We start from the raw sequence: 19,484 nt of genomic DNA on the forward strand, positions 1-19,484 counted from the left end.
CAACTGGAGTGGCAGCTTCACTGACCAGCCACAATGGAGGTACTGGCGCAAGAGGGTAAACATTGAGGGCTAGATCCACAAAGAATGGATTGCACGGAGCAAGTTGCACCCTTACTTACAATTCATTATGAATTGAAAATGGGGGACCCTGATGTAAACAAGACGAAAGTCTTCCTCTGGTCTGCATCCCCTTAACAATTGTGTGTATTGAGCCGTAATGCATTGTACCCATTCTGCAATCTGTTAATACAATCTTCATTCAATCAATCAATCTGCACGGTGATTGATTGAATGAAAATTGTATTAACAGATTGCAGAATGGGTACAATGCAGTGTGCTGGTAAAGGGGGGGGGGGTAGCATAGCAACAACTGTTAAGTGGCATTGTATGATGATGATCATTATAAAAATCTTAAAATAACGGCACTTCTGCCTTCTTAAATAGGGAGGGAAAGTGACACCATGCGCCATCTGCCGGTTGCCTTTGTAAAAACACCATTGATTTTGAATTATTGATTAAAAAAGATGAATGAAAGCTTCAACTCTCATGGATCAGACATTTTGCAACCGTATATAAGCAACATAATGATATGGATAGATTGAGGAAAAAAGCAGAACATTTTGCAGAGCCTTATGACAATAAGTGTGGAGATGTTGTTAAAACATCGTTAGGCCCCTCTAGTGGCGCAACGTAGGAACAGACTCACTCATGGCACCTTTTGAGATCATTTTTGAGTAATTTAGGCTTAAAGACGAGCCCTATTTGAACCCACAAAATAAGGTATGTATATTTGCCCACAGAGTCACCAGGAGGGCTCTGGAACCAGGCATAATCTATGTCCATAAAGCTGGGGGGGGGGGTTCAACCGATAACAGCTTATTGTACATGCTCAGCTTTATGTGTGCATTTATTGTTGCAGTCTTTGCACAGACACACACACACAAACACACACACACACACACACGCACACAGACATTATCTGTGTGTCCAGCTTCAGTCCAGCTTGGGGGGTGGGGGCGGGCAGGTGGGGTCTTGCCACTCCCTTTGGTCCGATCAGTCGAAGACTTCCTGGTCATGTGACGTAAGGATGCGTGACTCCCCGTGGTGCAGGGTGAAGAAAGAATCTGGCTTTAACCCTTTCCTCTCCAGGGCCTCTCTCAGGCGAACCGGGGGCTCCAAATAGTACTGAGAGAGAGAGCGAGAGAGCGAGAGAGAGAGAGAGAGAGAGAGAGAGAGAGAGAGAGAGAGAGCGAGAGAGAGAGAGAGAGAGAGAGAGAGAGAGAGAGATAGAGATGCAGGACTTCCATCATGGCTACTACTGTAGTACTAATGCAGCAGGATAGATGCAGGGTAGATTTCTACTTCTTCAGGATGGACTTCTACCAAGCTTTACCAGTGTACTGTTTTTACTGATCTAATATTAATAATCTATAAATAATATAATCTATGAACCTGTGAACCGGTGATAGTAAAGAGTTAACCTTCTGTCGTGCCGGTGATAGTAAAGAGTTAACCTTCTGTCGTGTGGCAGTGGAAGGGTTAAGACAATGTAGAAACACCAGTAGAAAAAGACCAACGTTAGCCTGCTGCCCCGACACCAAGGCACCCGTTTGTTTACACGGGGACTCCCCTGAACGCGGCAGCTAGCCAGAGGCTGCACTACATGCGTTAGCTGCAGAAATAAAAGCACAGCTAAAGGGACAATGACACTTTTGTTTCCCCTTTGTGTTACGAGAACAAATAAACTGTCAAGAGCGCCTTTTAATCTCTCTCTCTCTCTCCCCCTCTCCCTCTCTCTCCCCCTCTCCCTCTCTCTCCCCCTCTCTCTCCCTCTCTCTCTCTCCCCCTCTCCCTCTCTCCCTCCCTCATATTTTAAACGTTTTATTTGAACCCCTCTTATTTGGTACAAAGGATTAAAATAGCAACACACACACACACACACACACACACACAAACCCTGCTCGTTATCCTAACCCCTAACATATGTAGGTATTGCCAGAGATATGCTTATCATGTTCTTAGAAATAACTCATTCATTGAAATTACTACAGATGACAGCCCAACCCCTTAACCATTATACATAACCTTAATCTTAACCTAAACCCTTACCTTACCCAGTATATACATAACCTTAACCTAACTCCTTACCTTACCCAATATATACATATACATAACCTTAACCCTTTACCATAACCTTACCAAGTATTGTGGCAACCCCAAGCCACCACTGGGCTCGGTGATTGAAGGACGCTACGTAGCGACCCAATGGCTGGGCGCTACCCATATTTGGGCATCCGCTTCCGGACGCACCCGTCGCTAGAAGGCCGTCAAGATCAACTAGCAAATCACGGCGCGGTGCGCCTGTTGAGGAGGGGGAACTTAATGGAGCCCAAGAGCACCCTCTCGCTCTCTCGTGGCAGGGGAAGGAGACAGACCAAGAGCCCCCTCTCACTCTCTCTATCAGGGGAAGGAGACAGACCAAGAGCACCCTCTCACTCTCTCTATCAGGGGAAGGAGACAGACCAAGAGCCCCCTCTCACTCTCTCGTGGCAGGGGAAGGAGACAGACCAAGAGCCCCCTCTCACTCTCTCTATCAGGGGGAAGGAGACAGACCAAGAGCCCCCTCTCACTCTCTCTATCAGGGGAAGGAGACAGACCAAGAGCCCCCTCTCACTCTCTCTATCAGGGGAAGGAGACAGACCAAGAGCCCCCTCTCACTCTCTCGTGGCAGGGGAAGGAGACAGACCAAGAGCCCCCTCTCACTCTCTCTATCAGGGGAAGGAGACAGACCAAGAGCCCCCTCTCACTCTCTCTACCAGGGGAAGGAGACAGACCAAGAGCCCCCTCTCACTCTCTCTATCAGGGGAAGGAGACAGACCAAGAGCACCCTCTCACTCTCTCTATCAGGGGGAAGGAGACAGACCGCGGAGCGATGACGCCGCCCGGCCGACAGAATAATTAATATAAAGTCAGAGAGAGAGTGAGAAGTGTGAAACGTTTGTTTGTTTATTAGAAAATAAAGAAAAGTATTATTTTGGGAACTACAACCCGTCTGTCACCCCTACACCTGGAATTGCCACAGCATACAGCCATTATATACATAACCTCAATCTTAACCTAACCCCTTACCCTAACCTTACCCATTATATACATAACCTTACCCTAACCATAAAATAGCCCCTTGTCCTTGTGGGGTCTGGGCAATGTCCCAATAAGGATAGGAAAACAAGGACTCCTTACAAACAAACACACACACACACCCTTACCTCATAGGCCAGGGCGAAAGTCCCCCAGTGTATGGCCAGAGATCGTTTAGCCTGGACATCCTGGTGAATCTGTACAGCTTCCTCTGGATCTACATGCTGTCCACGCATCACATCCCTGAGAGAGAGAGAGAGAGAGAGAGAGAGAGAGAGAGAGAGAGAGAGAGAGCGAGAGAGAGAGAGAGAGCGAGAGAGCGAGAGAGCGAGAGAGAGACACGTTTAGTTTTAAGGTGGCACTAATACTGAAAATCTATTTAAATTTCTTTATTATTTTTTATTAATTTATAAAATATAAATCCAGTTGAATACGGAGCTGCGTACATGTTCCGTGCAGCTCAGCACCAGTTGTAGATTGTGCTCATGCTCCTAAAGCTCAGCCTGAGTTATAGGCAAGAAGGCTGTTATCTTTCCTGCTTGGAATAGCCTGCAGAATAAGCTTAAACTGCAGGACTTAGTTACTCTCTGAATTCAAAGCCATTGTAAAGTCTATGGAATCCCGAGTTTATAGATAATTGCACATGCTTTAACTGATAATAGGGGCCTTGCATGGAATGTGTGTGTAGTTCTCCTTTGCACACATGTCTGTGCAGTGGTAGAGTGGGTAAAAGACTGGAAAAGCTCTACTACTGTGACTCCATTGTTTATAAAGTCTCATATTATGAAATGTAATGATTTGGTTTACTATAAAACTATGCAAATAATGTACAGAGCTAAAGTAAAGGTACTCCCAGATGGGGTGCAAAGGTTTTTTTTCAATACATGAAAGAAAATATGATTTGAGAGATATTTGTAAATTGACTGCTCAAAAAGCTAAGAAAGGGATTAAAAGGAGGCGTATTTCTATTATTGGGGTTAACTTCTGGAACAATGCTGATATACAGTTAAGAATGAGTCATTCGATTTTGGTTTTTAAGAAAAAGGTTTGTAACGCTATTTTTGAAAACTACAAGGGTGAATAACACTGTTTTGTTTTCTTTTTTTTCTTTTAGAATACTGTTTTGAAATCTAAATTTTTGTATTTTTTTGTAAAGCTAATTTTTAAAACTACAAGGGTGAATAATACTGTTTTGCTTGCTTTTTTTTCTTTAGAATACTGTTTGAGTCTAAATTTCTGTATTTTTGTGGTAAGAATATAGGACAGGCACATATACGCACTATGCTTCAGTCTGTACCTTTTCAGTCACTGTAAAAATCAAATATTGATAAATGATGGTGTATAGGTGCCCAACCAGTCGATCGCGATCGACAGGTAGATTGCGGGCTGATTTCAAGTAGATCTCGATTAATAAAATCCGATTATAATTTTTTTAATTTTTTTTTAATTTTTTTGCTAAATCAACTCTGCCTCTCTTTGTTAACTACAACAAGCAATGCTGTTTGTTATTTAAGATGAGGTCGGACTCGGCACTGACAGATTTGTGTTCATTATGCTGCTTTTATAAAGCCTCAAATGACGGCTTACAATATAAAATTTTGGCTGGTAGCTCTCGGCTAGGTGGTAAATTAAAAAGTAGATCTTGGTTCAAAAAAGGTTGGGCACCCCTGACTGTATATTGTATTGTGTGGGATGATGACTGAAAAAATAAACTACTACTACTACTACTTGTTTACAAGATCCAGTAATAAGACACGATAAGACGAAGAACATTCCATTCAAGGCCTCTATTTATTATTGTATTTTTCGTCTGCAATTGAATTGTACATTTAGCTTGACTCGATACCAATTTTGTGAAAACCCTATACTGTATATTGCTGCCCTTCTGAGACGGGTATCTCTTGAAAAAGAGATGTTATAATAATGTCAATGGATGGACATAACTGGTTTGTTTTTGTTTATTTAATATTTTATTTGTCAGGGACAATGCTAAAGAAAACATTGTAGTAAGTTACAATAACAAGATACAGGTGCATTGCAGGATTTCTAGCTAAGGCTAATTTGCAACCCCTGTCCCTGGTTAGGCTTTTCTGCTTAAAAGTGATCATTACACCATCATCATTATCAAAAGTACATTATTTACATCTAGGGTTCCATCCTAGAGGCAAATCTTTCCTGTGACAAAATGGCATCCAATGTAATAAAAAAAGTCAACCAACGAACTCGATTCTTGTACCGGATCTCCTCACTGGTAAACAAGAATACCCTGAAGACTCTGGCAGGAGCACTCATTCAAGGGTACTACGACTATGCTTGCACCTCATGGTACCAAAGCACCTCAAAGGCGCTAAAAACAAAATTACAAACATCTCAAAACAAACTGGTCAGACTACTGCTTGACCTTACTCCTAGAACCCACCTCACCCCTGCCCACTTTGACAACTTAGGATGGCTTAGAGTAGACGACAGAGTACAGCAACTTGCAATGGGCCTGGTCTACAAGATACACTACACGACAAAGGTACCCATGTACATGTCAAAATACTTCCCAAAGGTCAGTGAATACCACGATCACAACACCAGAGGGAGCTCCACAAATCATGTTAAACCCAGATTCGGCTCAAACAAGGGACTAAACACGTTTCGCAATTATGCCACATCAATGTGGAACGCCCAACCCAAAGCTGTAAAGGAATGTGAATCACTACCCACTTTCAAAAACACTCTCAAAAAACACCTACGGGAGACTGCAATTCGAAACTGGCCCCTGTAAATGTCCTAACACAACCCCCTCCAATGTACAGTAAATTACCAAGTATGGTCTTGTCAATATTCCAATGTACAGTTTTGTTTGTACAGTTGTACAGTGTGTGTGTCCCCCCCCCCCCCCTATATATGTTACGATGAATTGAAAATGGGGGACCCTGATGTAAACAAGATGAAAGTCTTTCTCTGGTCTGCATCCCCTTAACAATTGTATGTATTGAGCTGTACTGTACTGTACCCATTCTGCAATCTGTTAATAAAGTTTTCAATCAATCAATCAATCACATGGTTATATAATCAATAATTACAATAATGACATCACATTACAGTCATTTTACATATGTGTATGTTCCCTGATTTGTGGCAATAATACAGTCAGGTCCATAAACAAACATTTGGACATCAACACAATCCCTGCCACCTTGGCTCTAGTACAATAAATAAAAAGTTAAATAAAATAAAATACTTCATGTCTACTGATGTGTAGGCGTACCTGGGCAGGTATGCTCCGATGGGGATGGCCGCCAGGTCAAACGGTCCAAACCTCCGTCCGATCTCCAGGAAGGAGGAGCAGTAGCCGGTGTCGCCAGCGAAGAAGAAGCGATGGTCTGGACCCAGGATTGACCAGCTACCCCAAAGAGCCTGAGCGAGAGTGAGTGAGCGAGAGCGAGAGAGAGAGCGAGAACGAGAGCAAGCGAGAGTGAGAGCGAGAGTGAGAGAGAGATGGAGAAGGAGAGCGAAGGCAGAAAGGAGGGGGAGGGCGTGAGGTGGAGTGAAGGAAGTAGAGATAAAGGGAGACAGGGAGGGAGAAAAGAAGATAAATAAACTGATGAACCCTGGAACCACAAGTACCCCTGCTTGTCTAGGGTTGAATCTTGCCAGAACCTTCTCTCCTGTGTCTCCTACTCTGTCTCCCTCTCAGCCTTCCTACTGTCTCAATAAAGAACCTTCTCTCCTGTGTCTCCCCTACTCTGTCTCCCTCTCAGCCTTCCTACTGTCTCAATAAAGAACCTTCTCTCCTGTGTGTCCTACTCTGTCTCCCGCTCAGCCTTCCTACTGTCTCAATAAAGAACCTTGTCTCCTGTGTCTCCTACTCTGTATCCCTCTCAGCCTTCCTACTGTCTCAACAACGAACCTTCTCTCCTGTGTCTCCTACTCTGTCTCCCTCTCAGCCTTCCTACTGTCTCAATAAAGAACCTTCTCTCCTGTGTCTCCCCTACTCTGTCTCCCTCTCAGCCTTCCTACTGTCTCAATAAAGAACCTTCTCTCCTGTGTGTCCTACTCTGTCTCCCGCTCAGCCTTCCTACTGTCTCAATAAAGAACCTTGTCTCCTGTGTCTCCTACTCTGTATCCCTCTCAGCCTTCCTACTGTCTCAACAACGAACCTTCTCTCCTGTGTCTCCCCTACTCTGTCTCCCTCTCAGCCTTCCTACTGTCTCAACAAAGAACCTTCTCTCCTGTGTCTCCCCTACTCTGTCTCCCTCTCAGCCTTCTTACTGTCTCAATAAAGAACCTTCTCTCCTGTGTGTCTCCTACGCTGTCTCCCTCTTAGCCTTCCTACTGTCTCAATAAAGAACCTTGTCTCCTGTGTCTCCTACTCTGTCTCCCTCTCAGCCTTCCTACTGTCTCAATAAAGAACCTTCTCTCCTGTGTCTCCCCTACTCTGTCTCCCTCTCAGCCTTCCTACTGTCTCAATAAAGAACCTTCTCTCCTGTGTGTCCTACTCTGTCTCCCGCTCAGCCTTCCTACTGTCTCAATAAAGAACCTTGTCTCCTGTGTCTCCTACTCTGTATCCCTCTCAGCCTTCCTACTATCTCAACAAAGAACCTTCTCTCCTGTGTCTCCCCTACTCTGTCTCCCTCTCAGCCTTCTTACTGTCTCAATAAAGAACCTTCTCTCCTGTGTGTCTCCTACTCTGTCTCCCTCTTAGCCTTCCTACTGTCTCAATAAAGAACCTTCTCTCCTGTGTCTCCCCTACTCTGTCTCCCTCTCAGCCTTCCTACTGTCTCAATAAAGAACCTTCTCTCCTGTGTCTCCCCTACTCTGTCTCCCTCTCAGCCTTCAAACAACAAAAAAGGACACAAATACTAAGGGTAGAGGACTGCCCACCAAAACAAATCAATTAAAAATCAATTAAAAAAACTTTCCAAAGAATGCAGACCAAGGAACAACTCTGAGGAAAGAAAACACTGACAATGGCTAAATGCTGAAAATGTTTGAATCTACTGCTGTGCATTAACAAAGATACACAGTGGCAGAGTGGCATGTCCAGAGAGGGGCACTTGGGTGAGTTACTGTTATGATATTCCATCTGTGAACATGAACAACTCTGTCTCAAGGTTTTCACTCTTATTTTCCCATTCAATTCCATAAATTCATACCAAGTTTCCATGATTTTTTTCTTTTTTCTTTTTTTTAAACTTAATTTTTTAGCGTTTATCGCTTTTCTGGTCAAGCATGACCGACAGTTGTAGGGTGAAACGGGAGAGAGAGCAGGGGGAGACATTCGGCAAATGACGGCGAGTCCGGGAATCGAACTCGGAGTCAACCAGATCCGTGACGCAGCACGGAGTCCCGCGACGCAGCGCGGTAACATGGTGTGCTACTGGAGCACCCCTTCTTTTTTTTTTTTTTTTTTTTTTTGACAAGACAAACATTAACAGTAAATATCTCATTAAATCACAGGAATATACATTCCTGTATTTGAATCAATAAATGTAGGTTACGAGATATATACATAATCCCCATTATACAATACAGTACATACATTATGCTCTTGCTCGTTCTTCTTCCCGCCCCCCCAGGACCCTCCTTGGATAATCCATCTATTATTCGTTTCTAACCAGAGATTACAATTCATATGCTAACCTTTATTCTCTCCACCACTTCTAACCAGATTGCAATGCTGTCTTCATTGACACCTAAAATTCTTGCTGTAGATATCTCTAAATAAATCACATCGAGATAGGTAAGAACCCATACCTTCCGGCACATTTTATCCGGTTGAATCCATCGTGATGCTATCAACTTTTTAGCAGCCGTAAGACCGGACAAAATTAGTCTCTTTAGCTGTATAGAGGCTGCTAACTGCGAAACATCATTCAACAACAATACAGAAGGCATAACAGGTATGTTCAGAAATAAAAATTCTGATAATTGCGTAGTGACTTCTTCCCAGAATATCTTAGCAGGGGGGCATTCCCAATACATGACTGTATGTCTGTGTTATAATGAATGAACAATCTTTACTTTTAAAAGCCTAGATTGTCTATTTCCGCTTCCATTCATTTGTGCTCAGCTAGGCTAGCTTGCAGCCGGATAACTTTCTACTGAATGCACAAAGAGGAAATTGGTATCCATCTTCTTGTCTGACTCTGGAGAAGACGGTATGCACATTTCCCATAATGTTGGCGTGTTCCTTTAACTATTATGACATTTTAAAGTGGCTATGAAAGCTTTAATGTGATCATTATCGCACAAAAAATAGCAGCGTCTCACGGCATAATTTTATGTATGATAAACGTATAAATATTATTTCAAATGTCCACGACTTTCCCAAAATGTGTAGGCCCTAGAAGGCAATTCGTAATTTTCCAAGACCTGGATAACACAGGATTTTCAAGACTGTGGGAACATTGCTATGATGCCATAAAGATGTCAAATCTGTATGATAGCATGTACAACAGTGCTGTACATATGGAATACATTATATATTTACTGCATATATACATATCCATATCTGTCTGCATATAATCCTCCTACATACCTACTTATACACCTGCATATAACCCATATAACTCTGTATGATAGCATGTATAATAATGCTGTATATACCGTATATATATATATATATATATATATATATATATATATATATATATATATATATTATGCTTACCGTATATACGTCTATCCACCTGTCTATACCTGCATATAATCCTTTTACATATTTGTAGATACTATATCTATATCTGTACATAATTCCTTACCTACTCGTATTACTTACACTACTGGCCAGTATAACTACGACCATAGTGTCTTTATACCTGTATCACTGTACATTACACTCAGTAGTACTAATTTATATATTTTATACCCAGTTTATTCAACTGTACATTGTATATTACTATTCCACTTTAGTGTTACATTTGCACTCTGGTTGGATGCCAAACCTCTGTTTGTTGTACTGTACTTGTGCTGTATAATGACTAGAGCTGCAACTAACGATTATTTTGGTAGTCGACTAATCGGTTGATAATTTTTCGATTAGTCGACTAATCTAACGATTATTTCTGTCACACCCTCCATCTCTGCTTCCTGTGGGCGCGGCTCCTTTTCCGGGTTCTTAGCAGACTTCTTAGCTTAACATAACAGACCTACAGTAAGTTTGGGGGAACTAATGGGATAACTGGGGTTGCAACAAAAGTGCAACTAGGGCTAAAAACACAATGAAATAAAATAATAATAATAATAATAAATAATATATCCTTCTTAGCAGACTTCTTAGCTTAACATCCCAGGGAACTAATGGGATAACTGGGGATGTTGTTTGCTCAAAGTCTGGGGTGATGGTAGCCAAAGCAACTCTGAGGTCATGCTCAATGTCCAATCTGTTCCTCTGCTTTGTCTTCAGCTGGACCAGAGCTGAGAAGCTACTTTCACAAAGATAGGTAGTGCAAAAAAAAGAAGTTATAAAAAAATAATAATAATAAAAAAAAAAAATTGACGACGCATCAACGCAAAAATTCGGCGTTGACGAGTTTTTATGATCGACGTCGTCGATTATGTCGACTAATCGTTGCAGCCCTAATAATGACAATACATTTGAATCTAATCTAATAAAGATGCCAAGTCTGCACCTTGTTGTCATCCAGTGCGCTGCGTTTGCTCCAGTGCTGGGCGGGCGTAAAGACGAAGGTGATGTCGTCATGACCCGGGACGCAGTTCTCTTCCCACCAATCCAGTTCCATGACATTCTCACAGCCCGCCTTCCCCAGCCAGTCCATCAAACCGAGGGGCACGAACCTAATGGTATGAAACACAAGACAGAAAGGGATCGAAAACCTACACCAGGGTTCCTACACGTTTTCCATCAATCATGACCTTTTTTTGGCAGATTTTGATTATGTGAAGTGAGGACCTCAAACAATACCCGATATGAAGGAGAGAAAAAACTACTAACCTTGTGCACTTCGCTACTAAGGAATCGACCTTGCCTATACTACTACCTACTGTGCTAATATGTCTACACTGCTATGCACTCAAGACTGTAGGACTCAAGTTCAACACTGTTTGACGAACAATCTTAGCTGCCAAAGTTGTACCCTTCCAGCTGACCTGTTGTAAGTCGCTTTGGATAAAGGTGTCAGCTAAATGACTCATTTGGTGGTTGGGTCTACCCAGCCCTGACTTGACACAGTCTGGTAAGACAGATCGTGTAGAATCAACCACTAATGACTAGCTTATAGGGACGCACCGATACTGATGCATCTGTCCCATACCAGGGTAAAATAGAATATCGGTATCGGATATACTCAATACTAAAATCCGATACCAAGAAAGACGTCTAATATGCCAGAAATCAAAGTGACTTGATGTGCTGCATTTCTAAACACGTTAACTTTCTCTAATGGAGGAACATGTATTATATCTCTTTGTCCAAGTTTATACTGTGCATTAAAAAAAGTAATGGATCGATACTCTGTACCAGCAGATACCCAAGGCCCAGGTATTGGTACCGGTATCTGGACTTAAAAAGTTGGATCGGTGCATCCCTACTAGCTTATTCCACAAAAATACATCCCTCCATCCCTCCAACATACCAGCGTAGCTCCCCTCCAAAGCGTGCATTGAGACTGGCCACAGATCCAGCATCTAGGTGATCATAATGAGAGTGACTTATAACCACAGCGTCTATCCTGGGTAGCTGTTGGGAGGAAGGAGAGGGGAGACAGATGGAGGGCAAAAGAAGAGAAAGAGAAGAGGGGGGGTGGAGAGGAGAGGAGTGGGAGCAGAGGAGAGGGAGGCGAGGGGAGGGGAGGAGAGGAGAGGGAGGACAGATGAGAGAAGTGGGAGCAGAGAGAAGAGGAGAGGGGAGGGGAGGAGAGGAGTGGGAGCAGAGAGGAGAGGAGAGGGAGGACAGATGAGAAGAGGAGAGGAGAGGAGAGGGGAGGAGAGGAGAGGGGTGGGAGCAGAGAGGAGAGGAGAGGGAGGACAGATGAGAGAAGTGGGAGCAGAGAGGAGGGGATGAGTGGGAGCAGAGGAGAGGGGAGGAGAGGAGAGGAGAGGGAGGAGGGAAGAGAGATGAGAGAAGTGGAGAGGAGAAGAGAGGGGAGGAGGGGCGAGGGGTGTGAGCAGAGATGAGAGGGATGGAGAAGAGGTGAAAGGAGTGGAGAGGAGTGGGAGCAGAGAGGAGAGAAGGGGCAGAGGAGAGGGCAGAGGAAGAGGAGAGAGATTGAGGTTAGAGGAGTTCAAGATCTTCGATTACAGCCCATCTCTATGCCTGGTCATATTGTTCATTTTAAAGCAAATCAATACCTGCGTTATTACTGCTTTTTACGTTATCACACCAGTGAGTAATAAACTTTATACCAACACATGGTAAAGTATATATTGATGATATTGGCAGATGGCTCCAGTGGGAATAGAACCCCTAACTCTGGCGGTGTTAGTGCCATGCTCTACACAGGGAATAGAACCCCTAACTCTGGCGGTGTTAGTGCCATGCTCTACACAGGGAATAGAACCCATAACTCTGGCGGTGTTAGTGCCATGCTCTACACAGGGAATAGAACCCATAACTCTGGCGGTGTTAGTGCCATGCTCTACACAGGGAATAGAACCCATAACTCTGGCGGTGTTAGTGCCATGCTCTACACAGGGAATAGAACCCATAACTCTGGCGGTGTTAGTGCCATGCTCTACACAGGGAATAGAACCCATAACTCTGGCGGTGTTAGTGCCATGCTCTACACAGGGAATAGAACCCATAACCCTGGCAGTGTTAGTGCCATGCTCTACACAGGGAATAGAACCCATAACCCTGGCGGTGTTAGTGCCATGCTCTACACAGGGAATAGAACCCCTAACCCTGGCAGCGGTTTTGATACCTAGGACCACAAATTTTTTTTTTAAATCAAAACACAAAAAACCCACTGCACCTGTTCTACAGTGCATGGGGGCCCACGGTACCGTTTGGGCCCCATGAACTGGACCGGTGAGGCCCTCTGACTAAATATAGGGTCCGTTAGAATGGTCAGACCGTCGAGCTCCACCAGAACCGTTGCGTGACCCAACCAGGTGACCCTAAGACCCGGACTGGACTCCGGACTGGAGCGGATCTCGCCGCTGAGGTGCTCTGGGTTTTGGACGAAAAAGGGATCCATCACTGGGAGTTCAGCATCAAGAACCTGGGAGGGAGGGAGGGAGAGAGGGAGAGAGGGAGAGAGAGAGAGAGAGAGAGAGAGAGAGAGAGAGAGAGAGAGAGAGAGAGAGAGAGAGAGAGAGAGAGAGAGAGGGGGAGGGTGGATGGAAAGAGGGCAAGAGAGAATGAATGGAGAAATAGAGGGATGGGGAGACAGAGAGAGAAAAAGAAAGGAGAGACAGAGAAGGAGGGAGGAAGGGACAAAGAGACAGGCAGAGATAGTGAGTGTCGGGGATGTTTTCCCTCTCAAGTCTTAAGGCCGAAATAGACTTCCAGTGTGTTCTTTATTTATAGTTCCACGAAACCTTTTTGCTAATCCCTCCTCCACGTGAGAGCGAGGTAAATGCGGAAATGCACAGCTCAAGGCAAGTGGGCCAATCACAGCGCAGATACATTTTGGGAGAAGTGCACATAGGCTCCTCCTCTGATGGGCATCTTCACGTTCAGAGTATAAAGCTGACTCTAGGCGGTGGGCATCGTCAGAGTGGCGAGACGGGCGACTGAGGCTGAGCCCGAATGTTCGAACGTTCGTTCGTTATGTTAACATTCGAATTCTAAATTTTTAATAAAAAAAATGTATGTTTCTTTTATGTGTCTATTCATTCTGTTTGAACCAATGCGGTTTTTCTTCACAGTTGCAGATAAAGATTAGGCTACATTAATATTATAGTATTAAAAAAAACTTTATATTCATTAAAGAAATTTGATTTAATAAAAAAGAGACTAATTTAATCAGATTAATAACTTTATTCAAATTGAGGATTTAGTTTGAGGATATTTATTAAAAAAAAAAAAAAAAAAATTGATTTTCTTTTAATTTTTTTTATTAAAAACGAAGGTTCGAACGTTCGTTCGTAAAACCCTGACGAAGTTCGAATCCCAAAAACAGGCTTCGGGGACAGAGACGGGCGACTGGAGACTCCCGTGTAACTAACACACAGGTACGTAGGAAGAAAGGAAAGCACTCAGAAGGCCCCAAATAAGTACAAGATACTATTGGAAGTTGTGAGAAGATGAGAACTATGGAATCATTTCACTTTCGGCTAAAATGGTTAAAATGTATCGTCATATTAGAGCACAAGTACAGTACAACAAAAATAAGTTTGGCATCTAACCAGAGTGCAAATGTAACAGTAAAGTGCAATAGTAATATACAATGTACAGGTGATTAAATATATATATATATATATATATATATATATATATATAATATGGATATAAAATATATAAATTAGTACTAGAGTGTAATGTACAGTGATACAGGTATAAAGACACTATGGTCGTAGTCATACTGGCCAGTAGTGTAAGTAATACGAGTAGGTAAGGAATATGTATAGATATAGTAAATGTGGAATGTAAATGTAATAGTGCTAGTTGTAGTATTGATATGTACAGTAATACAGGCATAAAGACAATATGGCAGTAGGTAAGAAAGAGGTAAGAGTAGGTAAGGGATATGTATATAAGTATGGGATATGTACAGATATATATATATAGAATATTTATTTTTAGAATCTAGATATGGAAAAAGGATTATATTCTGGTATGGACAGACAGATGTTGATAGATACAGTATATATACGGTAAAAATAAATATATATACGGTATATACAGCATTATTTCTTTTTTATCTACTTTTTCTCCTCCTTTTTTCTGTGATTTTTCTCCCCATCCCAATTTACCTCTCGTGTCAATTCTCCATCCCCTGTCCTGATCGTTGCTCGCATATGCCCCCCACTGGCCGGTTGTAGGGAGGATAGAAGCCTTGCATCACATGTCCCCTCCGATACATGTGGAGGCAGCCTGTCACATCTTTTCACCTGCCAGCGCGGACTCTCATTTGGCGAGGAGTAACGTGTGGGAGGCTCACACTGCCCCCGCCATTTTCCTGACTTTGCTGCGCAGGCGCCCCAACCGACCTGTAAGAGTCGCTGTTTACAACGTCCAGATTACCACCCATCGACTTCCCACCCGCTAACTCTGCCAATTGAGTTAGTATGACGGCCGGCCCAAGCCGGAGGCAACGCCGACAGCCGGATTCGAACCCGGTGTCTCTTGCGTTGGTGACAAGCGCAATGTCCGCTGCGCCACCCAGCCGCCCTCTATATACAGCATTATTGTACATGCCATCATACAGTTATATGAGTTATATGCAGGTGTATAAGTAGGTATATAGAAGGATTATGCAGGTATATTCGGAGAGATATGGATATATATATATACATTATATAGTATATATAAGTGTATATATACGGTATATACAGCACTATTGTACACGCTATCATATGAATATCATTTTGTTTTTTATTGCCCTTTGTACACCGATTTGAGGAGGGCTTTATTTGAGAAAATTCAAATTGTAAATCCGGATTTGTTTTGGCAGTCTGAGAGTTGTATGTTAAGTTGTTTTTTTGTGGAGGACATCTTCAGTTTTGCAGGATTTTTGGAGAAAGCATGGCACTTGAGACAAAACACGCTATATCCTATATAATTGTATATGAATTCCTCTTGTTTCTTTGTTTATATACATTGCTTACAGCTTGTTTTATATTACGTTTTATTGTATTTTCTTTTTCTTGTGGCCATCTTGGTCTATATGTCATAATTTGTCAAGTAATTTGTCATATACTATTATATACTTATTGTTTTTTTTTTATATCCACTTTTTCTCCTCCTGTTTTTCTGTGTTTTTCTCTCATCCCAATTTAGTCGTTATGCCAATTCCCCCCTCCCCTTCCTGGTCGTTGCTCGCATGTGCCCCCCACTGGTCGGTCTAGGGAGCCCTGAAGTCTATCAGATGCTTCCTCCGAGACATAGGAGACAGCCAGCAGCATCTTTTCACCTGCCAGCGCGGACTCTCATTGGTGAGGTGTAACGTGTGGGAGGTCACACTACCCTCACCCTCCCTCGCTGTGCAGGCGCCCTGACTGACCTGTAGGAGTCGCCGTTTACAACGACCAGAATACCACCCCACCGGCTTCCCTCCCGCTGACTCTGGAATTGAGGCAGTATGACGGCCGGCCCAAGCCGGAGGCAACGCTGACAGCCGGATTCGATACCAGTGTCTCTCGCGTTGGTGACGAGTGCTTAGTCCGCTGCGCCACCCAGCCGCTTATTATATACTTATTGTTTAAGTGTCTTGTAAGCCCATATGGGCTGGGCATACACCTGTATGTAAGACACGGAAAAAAAATAAAAAATCAAATCAAATCAAATCATACAGAGTTATATGGGTAGACTATAGTATGAGGTAGGTAGTTGTTATTATTAAGATTACTATGATTACAGTGTAGGGCCGTTGTAGACCGTGAAAGCAGTAGGTAGGTGCTGATGGCACTGTTCTAAAACAGACTTTTAAAGTATAGCTCGTACCTTCTTTCTTCCATTTCTCGTCTTTTGTTGTGCTTCTAGAAGTCGCTACCAACATTATATTCCTAACTTCTCGTCAAAAACAACTTGGAAACACATCTAGCTTCAAAAGGCATTTTCCTTGTCAGGAACTAGACAGAGGCCCATACAGGAAAAACAATGCATGTACAATATAGTTTTGACAATTAAGCATGTTGACATGAAAGTGTCCTTGTATTTATAATATATATGTATTATTTGGACCAATTGTTGGAAATATTTCCCATTTGCTTTAAACGGCATGTATGAAATATAAATGTAAATATCTGCAACATATTATTATTAAAAACAAATGTTCATATTATGAAAAAATATGTTACATGCAATTAAAATATTGAATTCAGGCTAAAGCTATAATCCCTTATTGATCTCACCTACAGTATGTTAACACATTCGGGGCCATTTGGATCCGTCTAATCCCACTCTATACGGCCAGCAAATCAAAACAAACTTTCATTGTGCGTGAGGCTGTTTGTAGAGCTAAATCTATACTTTATAGTATTGCTATCTGTCCATTCTCATTGTCAATTGACACTATAAACTGTCCCTTCAAAATGGCTTAAAGAAAAAAACATTCAACAATACGTTCCCATTTTATAGCGTCTTGAATATATGGGATTGGTCTGGTATATTTCCTGCAAAACGAGATACAGGCTGCTAAGCTAATAACGTTAAATCGAATGGTGTTTCGGCCCTACAGAAGCTAGAGCTAAAACTCAAAATGCATATGATCGATATCATGTTCCACCATCAATGCATGAAAGGGGGACGGGGGACGGGACGTTGTTTCTGATTATTGATTACCAATAACGCCGTTAGCCTCAGTAGCCACATTCGCTGATTGGCTGGTTGAGTATGATAACAAGGCCTGATCAGCGTGTAATTTACGTGAAAAAGTTTTTACCGTGGGCCGGTTGGACTGCAAAAAGGATTTCCCAGTTATCGATCGCCATCTGGTAGATCCATATGTCCATTGGCTGATGCTATATTCCTTTACTGCACACTGAATTCAGCTCCCAAAACGTATTTCATGCTACATGCATAGATTCAACCTAACAGGAAAGTTTATTCAACATCAAAAGAAATAAAACACTGTTCTGCCACAGGGAACACTGCATTATCGAGACAGCGCCCCTACGAGGATCTGGCCGGTAATGCACTTTTCCGAATTCCAAGAGTAGGGTAATTCTGCAGTGCCGCAGGGTGACATTGAGTAAGTTATTAAAATGGAATAAAAGCCAAAACAACCTTGCGACGGACATGTCCGTGGTTGGCCCTCAACCGTTGGATCCGAAACACGGACATGTCCATGGTTGGCCGGGAATGTGTTAAAGAGTGTAGAAATGAATTGTGCAAAAGCATTAGACAGCTGTTCCTAATGCTTTGTACAAGTGTTCATTTAGCAGGTCTGAAATAACACTTACTCCGGGTTCCCACAGACATTGCTAAATTCAATTCAAGGACTTTCAAGTACTTTTCTAAGCACTATTTTTCATTTTAAAAGGTCATTTAAAAGGATACAGTCCACTTTTAAATGCAGTTTTTTTTTTATAGAAAAAAATCTGATCCAATATTTATGGCTTAAAACCAATTTCCGACAATTAGTTAGACTTTAAATTAAAAAAAAATTATTTCTTGATTCAGACATTTCTTTCAGAACAAAACTTTAAATGCGAATGGTTGATTTGAATTTCAAGGCATTTTTAAGCACCTTGTTAAAAATAATTTGCTGTTTTCCAGGCCTTGACTTTTTTTGGTCAAAAATCAAGCACTTTAAGCACTTCAAGGACCTTGTGCGAACCCTTCTTACTGAATGTTCCACAAAGGGTTAAAAATCTGGTTTTCTGTCTATGTATAAATGAAGCCTTTGAAGCCCCTTAAGCTGTGTCTCAGTTAGGTTTAAACACTATTACTATAAATACCACAGGGCTGCTAGCATTGCCGCCAGGCAGGTTGTTAATCAGATACTTACACAGAGCAGGCTGATCATTTAGCCGTAAACCTCTCACTCATTAAGCTTGGGAGAGGCCCAGGTGTGCCTGTGCCTGCGAACTGCGTTCTGGGAGCCTGAATACGCTATTTTCTACGCTATTCTCTCTGCGTTCTGGGAGCCTGAATACGCTATTTTCTACGCTATTTTCCCCCTTGCGTCGCCGTCTTTACAAGCCTTTACGGGTCTTTTCCTGAACCGATGATGCGATAGCCCACCTCTCCCTTAACCCGCACGTGCAAACTCAGCCAACATCACAACAACAAGGGCATCGTACAGAGTAGTTGCGTTCGTGTTACAGAAGCTATTGAGCTTGATCAGGCTTTTACAGCTAAATGTACTGCGCCTGTCGACAACAGATTGACATCTCCCTTAATCTGCATGCGCAAACCCAGCCAACAAAAAATAAACATGATACATTTTTGTCTTATATGTCCAGATATGTCCTAGGGGGCACTTCGCCAAAAGAGAAACAATGACGATTCTTTTGCACATAATCTCACACACAACCAAAAACTGTTTTGCACAAGTTCATTTAGTTTGACATTGAGAGTAAATTTGTTTGAATATGGCCACCAGCAATGTCATCTGGGACATTGAATCCTTCTGTTGTGTTAATTACAGCACCATGAATTGGGGAAAAAAACAATACCTTGTCTTATAGGGACTGCTCTAATAATTTCATCTAACTGGAATGAGGAAATGGAGAGCGGGAGTGTTGGCACATGGAGGAAGCCATTTTGCCATGAGACAGAAAGC

The 19,484-nt window shown here is 42.5% G+C and overlaps 1 protein-coding gene across 2 annotated transcripts in view; it reads right to left on the reverse strand.

Moving 5' to 3' along the window:
- Positions 1-330: 330 nt before the first annotated feature.
- The window catches only part of napepld (N-acyl phosphatidylethanolamine phospholipase D), a 53,623-nt gene continuing 34,469 nt past the window's right edge, over positions 331-19,484 (reverse strand). For both annotated transcript variants that reach the window (XM_084331182.1, XM_084331181.1), the window contains exons 4-9: positions 13,065-13,313; positions 11,727-11,830; positions 10,764-10,929; positions 6,398-6,546; positions 3,267-3,381; positions 331-1,185 (exon numbers count right to left, since the gene is read on the reverse strand). In XM_084331182.1, coding sequence (XP_084187308.1) covers positions 1,054-1,185; positions 3,267-3,381; positions 6,398-6,546; positions 10,764-10,929; positions 11,727-11,830; positions 13,065-13,313 — 915 coding nt within the window. In that variant the 3' untranslated portion in view covers positions 331-1,053. The remainder of the gene's footprint in view (positions 1,186-3,266; positions 3,382-6,397; positions 6,547-10,763; positions 10,930-11,726; positions 11,831-13,064; positions 13,314-19,484) is intronic.

This window comes from Notolepis coatsorum, assembly GCF_963971535.1.
Source record: "Notolepis coatsorum genome assembly, chromosome: 15".
NCBI lineage: Eukaryota > Metazoa > Chordata > Actinopteri > Aulopiformes > Paralepididae > Notolepis > Notolepis coatsorum.